The sequence below is a fragment of the Oryctolagus cuniculus genome, chromosome 10 (assembly GCF_051225735.1).
Source record: "Oryctolagus cuniculus isolate XC-2025 breed Fujian yellow rabbit chromosome 10, ASM5122573v1, whole genome shotgun sequence".
NCBI classification, from domain to species: Eukaryota; Metazoa; Chordata; class Mammalia; order Lagomorpha; family Leporidae; genus Oryctolagus; species Oryctolagus cuniculus.
Window position 1 is genome coordinate 105,887,470 of NC_142876.1, and position 13,483 is coordinate 105,900,952.

The 13,483-nt window shown below is 46.2% G+C and overlaps 1 protein-coding gene across 19 annotated transcripts in view; it reads left to right on the forward strand.

Annotated features, from left to right (window-relative positions):
• ANO10 (anoctamin 10) overlaps nucleotides 1–13,483 on the forward strand; it is a 197,737-nt gene that overhangs the window by 17,640 nt on the left and 166,614 nt on the right. For 16 of the 19 annotated variants that reach the window (XM_089306448.1, XM_089306447.1, XM_089306452.1 and 13 more), the window contains 2 exons: nucleotides 5,863–6,060; nucleotides 7,431–7,565. In XM_089306448.1, the coding sequence (XP_089162574.1) occupies nucleotides 5,863–6,060; nucleotides 7,431–7,565 (333 nt within the window). Of the gene's footprint in view, nucleotides 1–2,070; nucleotides 2,331–5,862; nucleotides 6,061–7,430; nucleotides 7,566–13,483 lie in introns of those variants that run through there. The other 3 variants (XM_089306453.1, XM_070050956.1, XM_089306445.1) reach the window with 2 other exon arrangements.

The following is a 13,483-nucleotide window of genomic DNA, read 5'->3' on the forward strand; positions in this document are numbered from 1 at the left end:
GCGCCCATATGGGATGCTGGCGCCGCAGGTGGAGGATTAACCTACTGTACCATGGCGCTGACCTCAGGGGGCTAGGTCTTAAAAAAAAAAAAAAGGGTGATTGTAGATGGTAGTGCTTGCTTTCTTGCTTGCTTGCTTTTTCTTTTTCTTTCTTTTTTTTTTTTTTTTTTGGACAGGCAGATTTAGACAGAGAGAGAGACAGAGAGAAAGGTCTTCCTTTTCCGTTGGTTCACCCCCTAGATGGCCTCTACGGCCGGCGTGCTGTGGCTGGCGTGCTGCGGCTGGCATGCTGTGCCGATCCAAAGCCAGGAGCTAGGTGCCTCTTCTTGGTCTCCCATGCGGATGCAGGGCCCAAGGACTTGGGCCATCCTCCACTGCCTTCCCAGGCCACAGCAGAGAGCTGGACTGGAAGAGGGGCAACCGGGACAGAATCCAGAGCCCCAGCCGTACTAGAACCCGGGGTGCCAGCGCCACAGGCGGAGGATTAGCCAAGTGAGCTGTGGTGTCGGTTGGTAGTGAATCAAAGTGGAATTTTTACTTTTTTTCAATCAATGGAACCAAAAGGAAACTTAAAAATAGGAGATTTTGCTTGCTGAAATTTGAGGCATTTTACTGGACTGGGTCTCTTCTCTAGAATGTTTTCTAGAATGTTTCTGAAATGTGTAGTATTTTAGCACAAGAGACTCCATTATATTCCTAGCCTTCTTTTTTGCATTTATAGACATAGGAGAATGAAAAGGTGTGGGGAAGGAGCATCTTTCTCCATGGCTTAGATGAGTAGAAAACAACTTTGCAAAAAGGTGTTCTTGGTTTTCCAGGTAAAGGTGGTAGATTTAGTACTCGTGTTTTCTTCCAGACTATTATTCAAATGATAATAAAAATAACTTAAAGAAATAGATAAAAAATGTAAGTCCACACTGGCAAAGAAGAAAAATTATAATATCAACAAAAATTGGTAGGCTAGAAAGCAGGTGGGTGAGTAGTAATTAACTTCTCAGATTTCAGAAAGCCCTAACTTTGGCTGGCAAGGGCAAAATTTAAGGTCTAATCTGGTTTACACTGCAGAATAATCCAGAAAACTGGGGAACCAGGGACATGGAGGTGGGGGGTGGGGGGAGTTTGGAGATGGAGATAAAAATAATCCCAAGAAGAAGAGAGGGTGGACTAAGGTCTGTTTAAGAAATCATTAGATCTTTGGATTCTTTCATATTCTGCCAGCACTGAGGGAGATTCTCTAGCGCAGGGCAGGTGTGTGTTTTGGCCTGGGGGCTCTTTGCACACTTGGGGCCAGAGAGTGTGTACTGAAAACAAGGTACGAACTGAATTCCATTCCATTTTCCTCCAGCCCACCAGTCCCATACCTAAATCAGTTTCCAAAATATTAGTAGGCAGATTCAAATCATGTAGGAAGCATGTGGAACAGTATTTCTCTGGAGAATATGACCAGCTTAAAACAAAATAACCAAAGCTGCAGACATCAGAGGTTGCCAATGGAAAACTACTTGATCAGACTTTATCTTGCATTAAAGGTGTCACTAATGATTTCCATCTAAGCCCTGGGACTTCCCTTTTAGAGCATCGTTCTTAGACATGAGCATACAACCAAAGGCCACCAGCTGTCGGAGAAAAATCCCTAACATGAATCAGAAAGCTAAGACTAAAGCAACAGATGAAGCGAAAGAAGAAAACCAAAGAGTATACGTCTTGGTTTTCTGAGTTATGGAAAGCTATGACATCTATAAATCAAGAATAGGATATTATTGGGGGCGGGTGCCTGATGCCGACATCCCACATGAGAATGCCTGGGTTTGAGTCCTGGCTCTGCTGTCCTTTCCCGCTTCCTGCTAATGTGCACCATTGGAGGCAGGAGCTGATGGGTCAAGTGCTTGGGTCCCTGCCACCCATGTGGGAGACCTGGGCGGAGTTCCTGGCTCCTGGCTTTGGCTTGGCCCAGCTCTGCCTGTTGCAGGCATTTGGGGAGTGAACTAGTGGATCAAAAATTTCTCCCTCTCTTTCTCTCTTTCAAATAAGTAATAATAAGTACTGTTTACAAAACCCTCCAAGACAGAAGAAAGAAGAGCAGAAAGGTCAAGAATTGAGAAACAAGAGCAGGAAAAACAAAGGACTGGTCCGGAAGGTACACAGCTGGATGAAGGAGGTGTGGAGGGGAACAGAAGAGAGGGGAACAGAGCACTGCAGAGAACACCTGAGAATGGTGCCTGGGGTTTGCAGATTGAGCAGGATCCAGCTCAGTGAATGCATGTGGCTCCTTGTTGACAGAACCCTGGGGACAGAAGAGCTTGAATCAACTAACAGGACAAAGAAAAGAGGTCAGTTATAAAGGAACAAACTTTCCTAACAGAAACATTGGAAGCTGGAAAGCAATGGCATAGCTTTGTTTCTGGCGCAAAGATTTCAGATCTGGAGTTCTCTGCGCCCCCCCACTCCCCCAGCTGTCAACAGGTATGAGGGCAGAGTGAAGGAGTTCTCTAAGGAGGTGATGCTGGTGGGGGCACCTTTCATGTCTGTATCGAGGGCCACAGACAGCTGGCCAAGAGCTCAGGGAGTTGCTACAAGTGATAAAGCAAGGCAGTTAGCAACTTCTGGGAAAATGGAAAATGAAGCAAAAAATTCATAGCTTAGCCAGAAGCAGTATTTGCAGTCATAATGCAAGTTCTGATCCTTGCTGACACAGAAAGGCTGATTTAACTTGCTGTAAGAATGGGGTGATGGGAATGGCGGCCAGAAATGGTGAAGGGGGCCATGTAGGTCTTCCTCTCCCAAGGCTTACGGCTTAAGGATGAAAAAAATGCTCATGGCTCTGTCAGCGTGTTGCCTGGGGACGTGAAATACCAGAGGAATCACATGAACAAATTGGGAAGTCATAGCCCCTTATTAAAGTATCTTCAGGTGAGTGAGAAGATACTGAAAGTGTTGTGTTTGTTTTAAAGATTTATTTTTTTGACAGGCAGAGATAGGCAGAGAGACAGAAAAGAGAAAGGTCTTCCATCACTGGTTCACTCCCCAGATGGCCACAACGGCCGGAGCTGCGCCAGTCTGAAGCCAGGAGCTTCTTTCAGGTCTCCCATGTGGGTGCAGAGGCCCAAGCATTTGGGCCATCTTGTACTGCGTTCCCAGGCACATTAGCAGGGAGCTGAATCAGAAATGGGGCAGCCTGGACTCGAACCAGTGCCCAGATAGGATGCTGGCATCTTTGTGCTCACATTCACTGTCTGTTTGAGTCTAACAAGCAAGAGATGCCAAGATAGAATTTGATGCCCAGGAGGTACACAGGGGAACCTTTGTCATGAGATCATGGTGAGTTAGGCACAGAGTGCCTTCCGGCTTGCTTAGAAGGTCGGGATCACTGTTGTCCTGTGAAGGACACCCATGTTGCATGGCAATGGCCTTGTTCCGGGGGAACCTCCATCCATGCTCAGCCAATGCCAGAAGCTTGGCCTGGGTTTGAGGGTTGGCACCCAGCGGCATGGCAGGAGGCGCCTGTAGCCAACCTTGCTCCTCAGAGATTTTGAAAGGAGAGCTGAGCAGAGCAGGGCACCTTCTTGGTCACTGACTCACCACCCTATTTGTTGATCGAATTTTTCATCTGCACAGTAGGAAGAATGAAAAATAGCATGTTGGTGTAGTTTTATTTTCTGTAAATTGAATACACTTGTTATTAAAACCTTTAGTACCTCAAATGTGAATTACCCTGCCAAAGGTATCGTAATACATTAAGCTTAATACATTGATCCATTAGGTAAGTGAAATATTAACTCTGCTCATTATGCTGTTACCATCTGTCTTACTCCATTTTCTGTTCTTTTACAAAATACCTGAGTTGTGTACTTTATAAAGGAAAGAGATTTATGTACTCACAGTTGAGGAGATCCATGAGCATGCTTCCAGCATCTGTCTAGCTGTGGTGAGGGCCTGTGGCTACTTTTTTTTTTTTTTTCAGATTTATTTATTTATTTGAGAGGCAGAGTTACAGACAGAAGGGGAGACAGAGAGGGCTTCTGTCTGCTGATTCACTCCCCAAAAGGCCACAATGGCTAGAGCTGGGCCTATCCGAAACCAGGAGCCGGAAGCTGCTTCCTGGTCTCCCACATGATGCAGGGACTCAAGGACTTGGGCCATCTTCTAGTGCTTTCCCAGGCCATAGCTGAGAGCTGCATCACAGGTGGAGCATCTGGGACACAGACCGGCGCCCACGTGAGATGCCGGCACTGCTGGCAGAGGATTAGCCTACCGTGGTGTGGCTAGTTTTAACCCACATGGGGATGGCATCCTGGTGGCAGTGTGTGTGAGAGGGAGAGTTCATGTATTGAGACTGGAGGCCAGAGAGACGTGAGAGGCCAGACTCTTCTTAGGATACTCAACCTGCTCAGGGGCTAATTGGGGTTCTGCAAGACCTAAATTAATGCTTTGCAGGGGTAGCTCCCACCTAGGCCCCACCTCTTCCACTTTCCACCACCATAACACTCCCACACTGGGGACCAAGCTTCCAGTACGTGAACCCTTTCAGGGTGCATTCAAGCCATATTTCAGTAACAGCGCCATGTGATGAGTGTAATTCCTGTCTGTCATTTCTGGAGGGTAAATAGTAAAATAAATTTACATATTTGATATAGCTCAAAATAAATTATATGCAAATCTTTTTTTGTAATCTTTTAAGTAGTAATTGCATATACGATATCAAACCATGGCATCTACTTTGAATGACTTGGGAACTTATTTTAGAAAAATACCATTAAACTTAGCTAAAAAAGGCAGCATTTGGCCTGGTGGTTAAGACCAGCATCCCATATTGGAGTACCTGGGTTCCACTTCCAGCTCCCGACTCCAGCTTCCTGCTGATGGCCCACAGGGGGAGGCAATGGTGATGGCTCAAGTAATTGTGTCCTTGCCACCTTCGTGGGAGACCCAGATTTAGTTCTTATGTCCTGGTTTCATGTTGGGCTAGCTCCAGCTATTTTGGGCACTAAGTGTACCAGCAGATGGGAGCTCACTCCCTGTCTCATAAACAAGCAAACAAACAAACAAAACCTTGGGGCCTGCGCTGTGGCGCAGTGAGTTAACACCCTGGCCTGAAGCGCCGGCGTCCTGTATGGGCACCAGTTTGAGACCTAGCTGCTCTACCCCCGATCCAGCTCTTTGCTATGGTCTGGGAAAGCAGTAGAAGATGGCCCAAGTCCTTGAACCCCTGCACTCATGTGGGACACCTGGAGGAAGCTCCTGGCTCCTGGCTTCAGATTGGCACAGCTCCAGCTTTTGCTGCCAACTGGGGAGTGAACCATCAGATAGAAGACCTTTGTCTCTGTCTGTCTGTCTGTCTGTCTGTCTCTCTCTCTCTCTCTCTCTCTCTCTCTGTGTGTGTGTGTGTGTAACTCTGACTTCCAAATAAATAAATAAATCTTAAAAAAAAGGAAAACCTATTTTAATGTGGGAGATTATGGGATAAGTCATTGGAAAGTTCTGTTGCACTTTCCTCTTTGATAGTTAACATTCACAGCATTTGATGCAGTCCATGTAATGATATTACACGTGTGGCTTTTCTTGCAGAAATATTTTAATTAATTTGGTTAAATTTCGATCTGTTATGTTTATGTTAGCTAACTGAATCCTTTCGCAGTTTGATGCCCCGAGCTAATAAATGTTAGATTTGTGCATCCATTTCTCATTTGAGCAAATGGCAAGCCTGTTACTGCTGCATTTTCCAGTTGTTGCATTTATTTAAAAACCGCCATCCCCAATGTATACTTCCTTTTTGCTTGGATCCAGAACCTTAAATCTGTTTGGAAGGTACTCATTGTGGAAACTTTGGCCTCTAAGCTGGTGCTCCTCTTTGTGTTTTTGTAGGTGCTCAGCTGTTGTTTAGGCCCTTGTTAAATAAGTATGAGAAAGAAACGCTGGAAAACCAGAACTTGTATCTTGTGGGTGCCTCCAGGATTAGGCTGTTGCTGGGGGCAGAAGCCGTGGGGCTGGTGAAAGAGTGCAATGATGACGCCATGCGAGCCTTCACGTACGGAACGCGGCAGAACTTCAAAGGTTTCCATGGTAAGGCCCGCGGGTTTCTGTTTCTATCAGACTTCCTGTTGATACAGAAAGTCTATGTGAAATACGTCGGGGGTCAGCACACAGTTTGAACAAAGGACCCAGTAGTAAATGGGCTCTGGGGACCATGTGGTCTCCGTTGCATTGGCTCAGTACTGTCAGTAAGGAGCAGTCCTAGTGCATCAGTTAGTGGGTGAGGTTGTGTTTCCGTGATGCAGCTCGGGCCCGTGGGCCAGCAGGATGGTCGCGTGTCACAGTCTGCATCCCGCCAGGAAGCTCGCAGTTAATGATGGGCCAGAAGTGGCCATGATGAGCAGTAGGAGACAGCCCATCTGGGAGCAGCCCTGACGGCCAGCAGCTTTTATGCAAAGGGAATTGTGCTGGAAAAAGGAAGGATTAAAGTCATTAGGAAGTGTATCAGGGGCCCGCCCATCAAGGATGGCAGAAGAGTCACAGCCTTTGTTACTGGATTTGGGTGAAAAGGGCAAAGTGTTGGTGACTTGGTGGGGTCCACTTGAAGGTTGTCACAGGAGCCAGTGTGTCTGTTTTGGCCTTGTGAAAAGGCAGGAAGGAGAGACCAACATCTTAAGTTATTGTTGTTGTTGTTGTTATTATGTGCCCTAGGCATCAGGCAGCTCTGGCCACCAACACAGGTCAAGCTAGGATGACAATATCATACATTATGGGAAAAACACTTTAGTAATAAGTTTCGTATGCCACACACACACAAAATCCCAAACAAGCAAAACAGCACATGGCAGGCCACATTTGGCCCACGGGCTCTTCTTGCCACTGCTGGAGTAGCAGAACACACATTAGAAGGATGCATGTGGCTTAGATGAATTACTGCAGTCTGATTCTGACCATGATGAGTACTCATTGGCTTATAGGAGGATAGGAGGAAACACGCTAGAGGGGTCCTCTAGAAACCTCAGTGCCTGCCTGCTCTGCTCCGCTGGATGTGGCAGTGCCGTGAATTCCGTTCAGGCTCCGAGCGAGTTCCAGAAGAGAAGCTTTGCTTTTTCTTTTTATTTTTTTTAGCAAGAACCGAGGAAGGCAGGGCCGCTGTGGTGTCATACTGCCACTTCACTGGTGGTACACGAGGTCAAGCAGGGGTACGTTGGTTGAGTGTTTGTACCGTGCTGTGTCCTAACTGTGAAGAAGACTGAAGATTTGTGTGATGGGATGGCCTGATGTTTTTTTAATCCTTATAAAATATGTAAAGAGTTTTATGTTGTATTTAATTTACCAGTTTTATGATTACTTGCATTTATTGGCTATATCATGTGCATGATCTTCAGTGATGAGAATATTTCTTAATTTTGCTATAATTATTACTGAGAAAATAACTGGAAGTTTTTGTCTTATTTTAGAAAACAATGATGATTTCCTCACAATGGCAGAATGTCAGTTCATTATCAAGCACGAACTTGAAAATCTGAGAGCTAAAGATGAAAACATGATCCCTGGTTATCCCCAGGCAAAGTTGTACCCAGGAAAATCACTATGTAAGTCATTCTATCAATCGGTTTCATTAAGACGCACGTTCATGCAACTATTGTTTTCTTAACAGACATAAATAGCAAATTATGGAGACTTCTAGAAAGCTTACACAATTTGGCAGTAGCTTATTTTTTTATGACAGGAGCGTGTCTTTTGCTCTTTCAGCCTCCTTACATTGCACCTGTAAATCAATGCGTTTGCTTTGTGTGGTTCTCTGCTTCCTAATTATCAAGGCCTCGCAGCATTCAGTGAGCTTAAAGCTCAGTGTGAACATGCACGCAGTTCCAGTAGGAGCGGTTAGGTTGTGCCTGAACGTGTGCTGTAATGAAACCTCGGTGGAGGAGGGGCGTGAGCATTAGCAGTGACCCTTGCCTGGACCCTCTGTCCGTTCTCTGTGATCTCACTGAGTAGGAACACATGCAAACAAGAAAAAGCTCCGGATTTACAAAGTGACAAAGTACCTGAATGCAGATGAGCTATTTGCATTTTTCTGATTTCCTGTAATTCTGTTTTAATGAGAAGGCTAGTTTGCAGAATGAAAGAGTGTGCTGTGTACTCTTTTGATCCAGTTTACATCAAACCCGGCTAAGTAACAAGGCCTTGGAGCAGCTGAATATGCTTCTGCGTCCTCAGTCTGGTTTGCTCTAATGTCAGTGGAATGCACTCCTCTGACCGCCCCCAGGGCAGCTTTCCAAGAACCAGTGCACATTCACTCCCCCCCCCCAACCCCCCCCCATCAAACTTTGGAGTTTGCTCAGAGCAAGATCCAATCAACAATCATGCGTCTTGTTTGCTTATTATCTCTAAATCTCTTAATATAAAACCATTTCTCTTTGGCATTCCCCTCCCCCCAACATGACATGGCCTTGCCTGAAGAGACCAGGCTGTCTGCCCCATAGGTTGCTTCAGAGCCTGGGTTTTCAGAGTGCTACCTGCTTGTCCCTCTGTTCCTTGCCTTTCCCGTCTCCGGGATGTTTTGGCCAAGCATGCATCACAGCTGATGCTGTGTCTTCTCTGGCTGTCTGAGGTCCTCAGCCCTGAGGGGTAGCAGGAGGACTTCTGAGATGTTCTTTTCTTTGTCTTGAAAGTCTTCTAACTTCCTGTCCTGTGGTGAGTATTGGGACTTCCTTTGATGGGATTTTCCCAAATTTGAATCTTCCCTTTTCTGCCTTTGTGTTTTTTGGAGTATTTTCTTAAGTATTTTTTTTTTAAAGATTTTATTTTTTAGATAAGTTGTTTATTTTCACTTTTTAATAGGAGCTCCTTTCTTTTTTTCTAAAGCAACCTGCAGCATTGATTCTCGCCCATTCTGAACTATACTCAGGATGCTGGCGAGAGCAGGGCTCATAGTCTGTTCCTTAGGCGTTGAAAGTCCTCTTTCCAGTTGATAGGACCTTTGGCAGGAAGATGCTTCCCCCATGCATCTTTCACATCTGTTTTCTATTTTTGTCAACTGAAAAGCTAATAGATGTCTATGATAAAAAATCAAACATAGAAAAATTGAGATAATACCAAGTCTTAACCCACATCTCCAAGTCCCCCTTACTGTTCTTTTTATTTTTTGAAAGATTTATTTATTTATTTGGAAGAGTTACACACAGAGAGAAGGAGAGGCAGAGGCAGAGAGAGAGAAAGAGGCCTTCCATACACTGGTTCACTCCCCAGTTGGCCACAACGGCTGGAGCTATGCCCCGATCCGAAGCCAGGAGCCAGGAGCTTCTTCCAGGTCTCCCACGTGGGTGCAGGGGCCCAAGGACTTGGACCATCTTCTACTGCCTTCCCAGCCCATAGCAGAAAGCTGGATCGAAGTGGAGCAGCCAGGACTCGAACTGGCGCCCGTATGGAATGCAATGCCAGCACCGCAGCCAGAGGCTTTACCCACTACTCCACAGTGGCAGCCCCTACCATTCTTTTATACCCTGGGAGAAATACTGTCCAAGAGAACACATGTCCAAACAGATAGTCATAGGCAGAACATAGCATTTTGGACCTTGCTTTTTTAACTTAGTGGGTATGTTTTGGTCATCATTTTAGATGACCATGTTAGATTTAACCCTTTTTATCTTGGTTATATGGGTGTCATCCTACTTATGAACATTTACTTTTTTTCCTCTTAAAATTTTTGAAAATTACAAACAAAGTAGGGGAGCTCTGAGAAGTCCGAGTGGCTTAGCGGACATTTCATTAGGTGCAGGTATTTCCAGATTCTCCCCTGCAGGGACTCCTTCAGTTTATCAAGGGAAGTCTTGCTGTGTTGGAGCACTGAGTCTGATGTTGGCTTTTATCATATTTAGAAAGTGTCTGTTTCCTCTACTTTATGAAGAATATTTTTGTGTGCCTGTAAATTTTATCAAATACTTTTCTAGTAGCATCCATGAAGGTTATGTTTTGATATTACCAATATAGAAAGCAATGTTAATTTGAGGGTACTTCAAAAAGTTCATGGAAAAGTGAAACTGAAAAGTATGTTTATTTTTGGTGCAAACATTGTGAACTCCTGCATAGTTTTTTTCATAGTACAGTTTTCCATGAGCATTCTTCTTTAATCTTAGAGTTTTACTTTCCAGCTAAATTCCATTTATACTCTTATTTTTTGCATCAAAATTGATGTGATGTGAATATTTAGATTTGTAGTATTTGACAATTTATTTCTATTACTTGTATGTTATTGCATATAGTTCTTGTATCCTTTCTACTGTTTTCTTAATCTTTAATAGCCCTAGCAGTTTACCAAACCTGTGAGTATTTCATTATGTTTCTGCCAATTTGCTCTTTGTCTTGTGCTATCTTTTTATGAATTTTCTTAAAGATTTACTTATTTACTTGAAAGGCAAAGTTAAACAGGGAGAGAAAGTAATCTTGGATCTGCTAGTTCACTCCCCAGATGACTGCAATGGCCAGGGTTGTGCCAGGCCAAAGCCAGGAGCTGCCTCTGCAGGGGCCGAATCACTTGGGCCATCTGCTGCTTTCCCAGGTGCATTAGCAGGGAGCTGGATTAGAAGTGGAGCAGCCTGGCTCAAACTAATGCCCATATGCAATGCCTGTGCTGCAAGCAGTAGCTTAACCTACTCTGCCACAGTGCTGGCCCTTGTTTTTTGGATTTTACAGCTATGTTATTGACTGCATAAAGACTTTGGGTTGATTTTAATTATAGATTGTATCTTTGTATCATTATGAAGTATTCTTCATTTTGTTTAAAGAGCAAACAAAGGAGGGGTGCAGTGAGGGATAGTCCTTGTTGACAGAAACCTTGTCCTACCAGCAGCAAAGCTACTTCTGTTACGGCCTCAGGACAGGAGCCTGCCTACCTGTACACCCAAGAGAAATCCATTAACGTCTTGCTTCTGCGTTTTCATGCGGTGGAAAATTTCTCTCTGAAGCAGTGGTGTCAGTTGGAAAACTGCTTGATGGTCTCCCCTGATGAAGGTGCACACTCACTCTTTCCTGTGCCCTCGCCACACCCAAGAGGCTGTAGCTGGGCCTTCACCTGATCTGATCGGTGCAGAGAAACAGGAAGAAATGGGGTGGTGACTTTAGCAACCAGGACAGTGCCCCAGTCTGACATACGTTTTATATGTCATGCCTTGCTGTCTGAAAACATGCTTTCTTGCTAACAAATTTAAAAATTTTGGAGGGGCCGGTGCTGTGGCATGGTAGCTAAGCCTCCGCCTGCAGTGCTGGCATCCCATATGGGTGCTGGTTTGAGTCTCAGCTGCTCGACTTCCAATCCAGCTCTCTGCTATGGCCTGGGAAAACAGTGGAAGATGGCCCAAATGCTTGGGCCCCTGCACCTGCATGGGAGACTGGGAAGAAGCTCCTGGCTTCAGATTGGCTGATCTCTGGCCATTGGGGCCATTTGAGGAATGAACCAGTGGATGGAAGACCTCTCAGTCTGTCTCTCCTTCTCTCTTTCCCTAACTCTGGGAATGGCACCAAGCAACTGCTTAAACATAGAGTGTGGAAATTTTAGTTACAAATGATGGCAGAAAGATTCCTCCAGCCTGTTCTTATTCATGACACTGAATTTTAAGCAAAGCAAGCAAGACACTTAAGAAGAAACCTCTGTCCCTGGGGAAAGTAAGAAAACAAAGTAAATGCCCAAGTCACATACTCTGAAAGTAGGCCTTGAAAATCTGCCCAGGCTACTCAGGCCTGCTTGCCCTGCAAATCTGGAGCAGGAGGCAGGATGCTCCTGAACAGTGAGGAGTGGGAATCTACTGTCCTGCCCCAAACAGGATGTGTGTGGGCCCCTGGGTCTCTTCTTCCCCCTGCCTGGCACCACAGCCACCAAGGCCGGAGGCCGCAAGGGCGGGGCTGCTGTGTGGGAAGCTGAAGCTGACCGGAACTAGCTGTGGCTCTGTGTTTCCTGGTTAGTTGTCCAAAGGCAGGTGTGGATGGCCACCCCAACATAAACTTCTGCAAGAGCAGGGCTCCCTGAAGCTCTATGTGGTGCGTAGGGCCACTCGGTACAAGCTCATTGATAAGCAAGACCTTTCTCTCCCTTCCTTCCTTCCTTCTTCCCTTCCCTTCCCTTCCCTTCCCTTCCCTTCCCTTCCCTTCCCTTCCCTTCCCTTCCCTTCCCTTCCCTTCGCTTCCTCCCTTCCTCCCTTCCTCCCTCCCTCCCTCCCTCCTTCCTTCCCTCCTTCTTTCCTTCCTTCCTTCCTTCCTTCCTTATTTATTTATTTATTTATTTATTTATTTATTTGAAAGGCAGTTAGAGCCAGAGCCAGAGATCTGCTATGCACTGGTATACTGCCCAAATGGCCGCAGTATCTAGGGCTGGGCTGATCCGAAGTTAGGAGCCAGGAGCTTCTTCCAGGTCTCCCTTGTGGATGCAGGGGCCGAAGCACTTGGGCCACCTTCTGCTGTTTTCCCAGGCCATTAGCAAGGAGCTGGATTGGAAGTGGAGTATCCAGGATTTGTACTGGAAGCTAGGCAGGATCTGAGCTGTGTGCCACCACTTTTCCTGCCAAAGGCCCCCAGAAACTTTCTCACCCTGGAAAGAATTGAGGTTCATTAAAAAATAAGTGACACTTGGGGCTGGTGCTGTGGCACAGCAGGTTAAAGCCCCAGCCTGCAGCACCCGCATCCCATGAGGGTGCCAGTTCTAGTCCTGGCTGCTCCTCTTCTGATCCAGCTTTCTGCTATGGCCTGGGAAAGCAGTAGAAGATGGCCCAAGTCCTTGGGCCCCTGCACCCACGTGGGAGACCTGGAAGAAGCTCCTGTCTCCTGGCTTTGAATCAGCTCAGCTCTGGCCATTGTGGCCATCTGGGGAGTGAACCAGCAGAATGGAAGACCTCGCTTTCTTTCTCTATCTCTGGCTCTACTTTTTTCTATAACTCCTCTGTCTTTCAAAATAAATAATTCTTGAGCCGGCGCCGTGGCTCAATAGGCTAATCCTCCACCTTGCGGCGCCGGCACACCGGGTTCTAGTCCCGGTTGGGGTGCCGGATTCTGTCCCGGTTGCCCCTCTTCCAGGCCAGCTCTCTGCTATGGCCAGGGAGTGCAGTGGAGGATGGCCCAGGTGCTTGGGCCCTGCACCCCATGGGAGACCAGGAAAAGCACCTGGCTCCTGGCTCCTGCCAGGATCAGCGCGGTGCGCCGGCTGCAGCGGCGGCCATTGGAGGGTGAACCAGCGGCAAAGGAAGACCTTTCTCTCTCTGTCTCTCTCTCACTGTCCACTCTGCCTGTCAAAAAAAAAAAAAAAAAAAAAAAAAAAAAAAATTCTTAAAAAAAAAAAGTGATGCTCCCGAAGAAACTGGCGTAGAGCTCTGCAAACCTGCTACAAAGAGAGCCAGAAATAGTAAAAGGAGGAAAAAGAGAAAGAAAGGACAAAAACAATAGGCAGACCAGAAACACAGCCCCGAGTGACAGCATTGAGCCCCGTGCACTCCCTTAGCACTCGCCTGTGACTGCTCAGTGG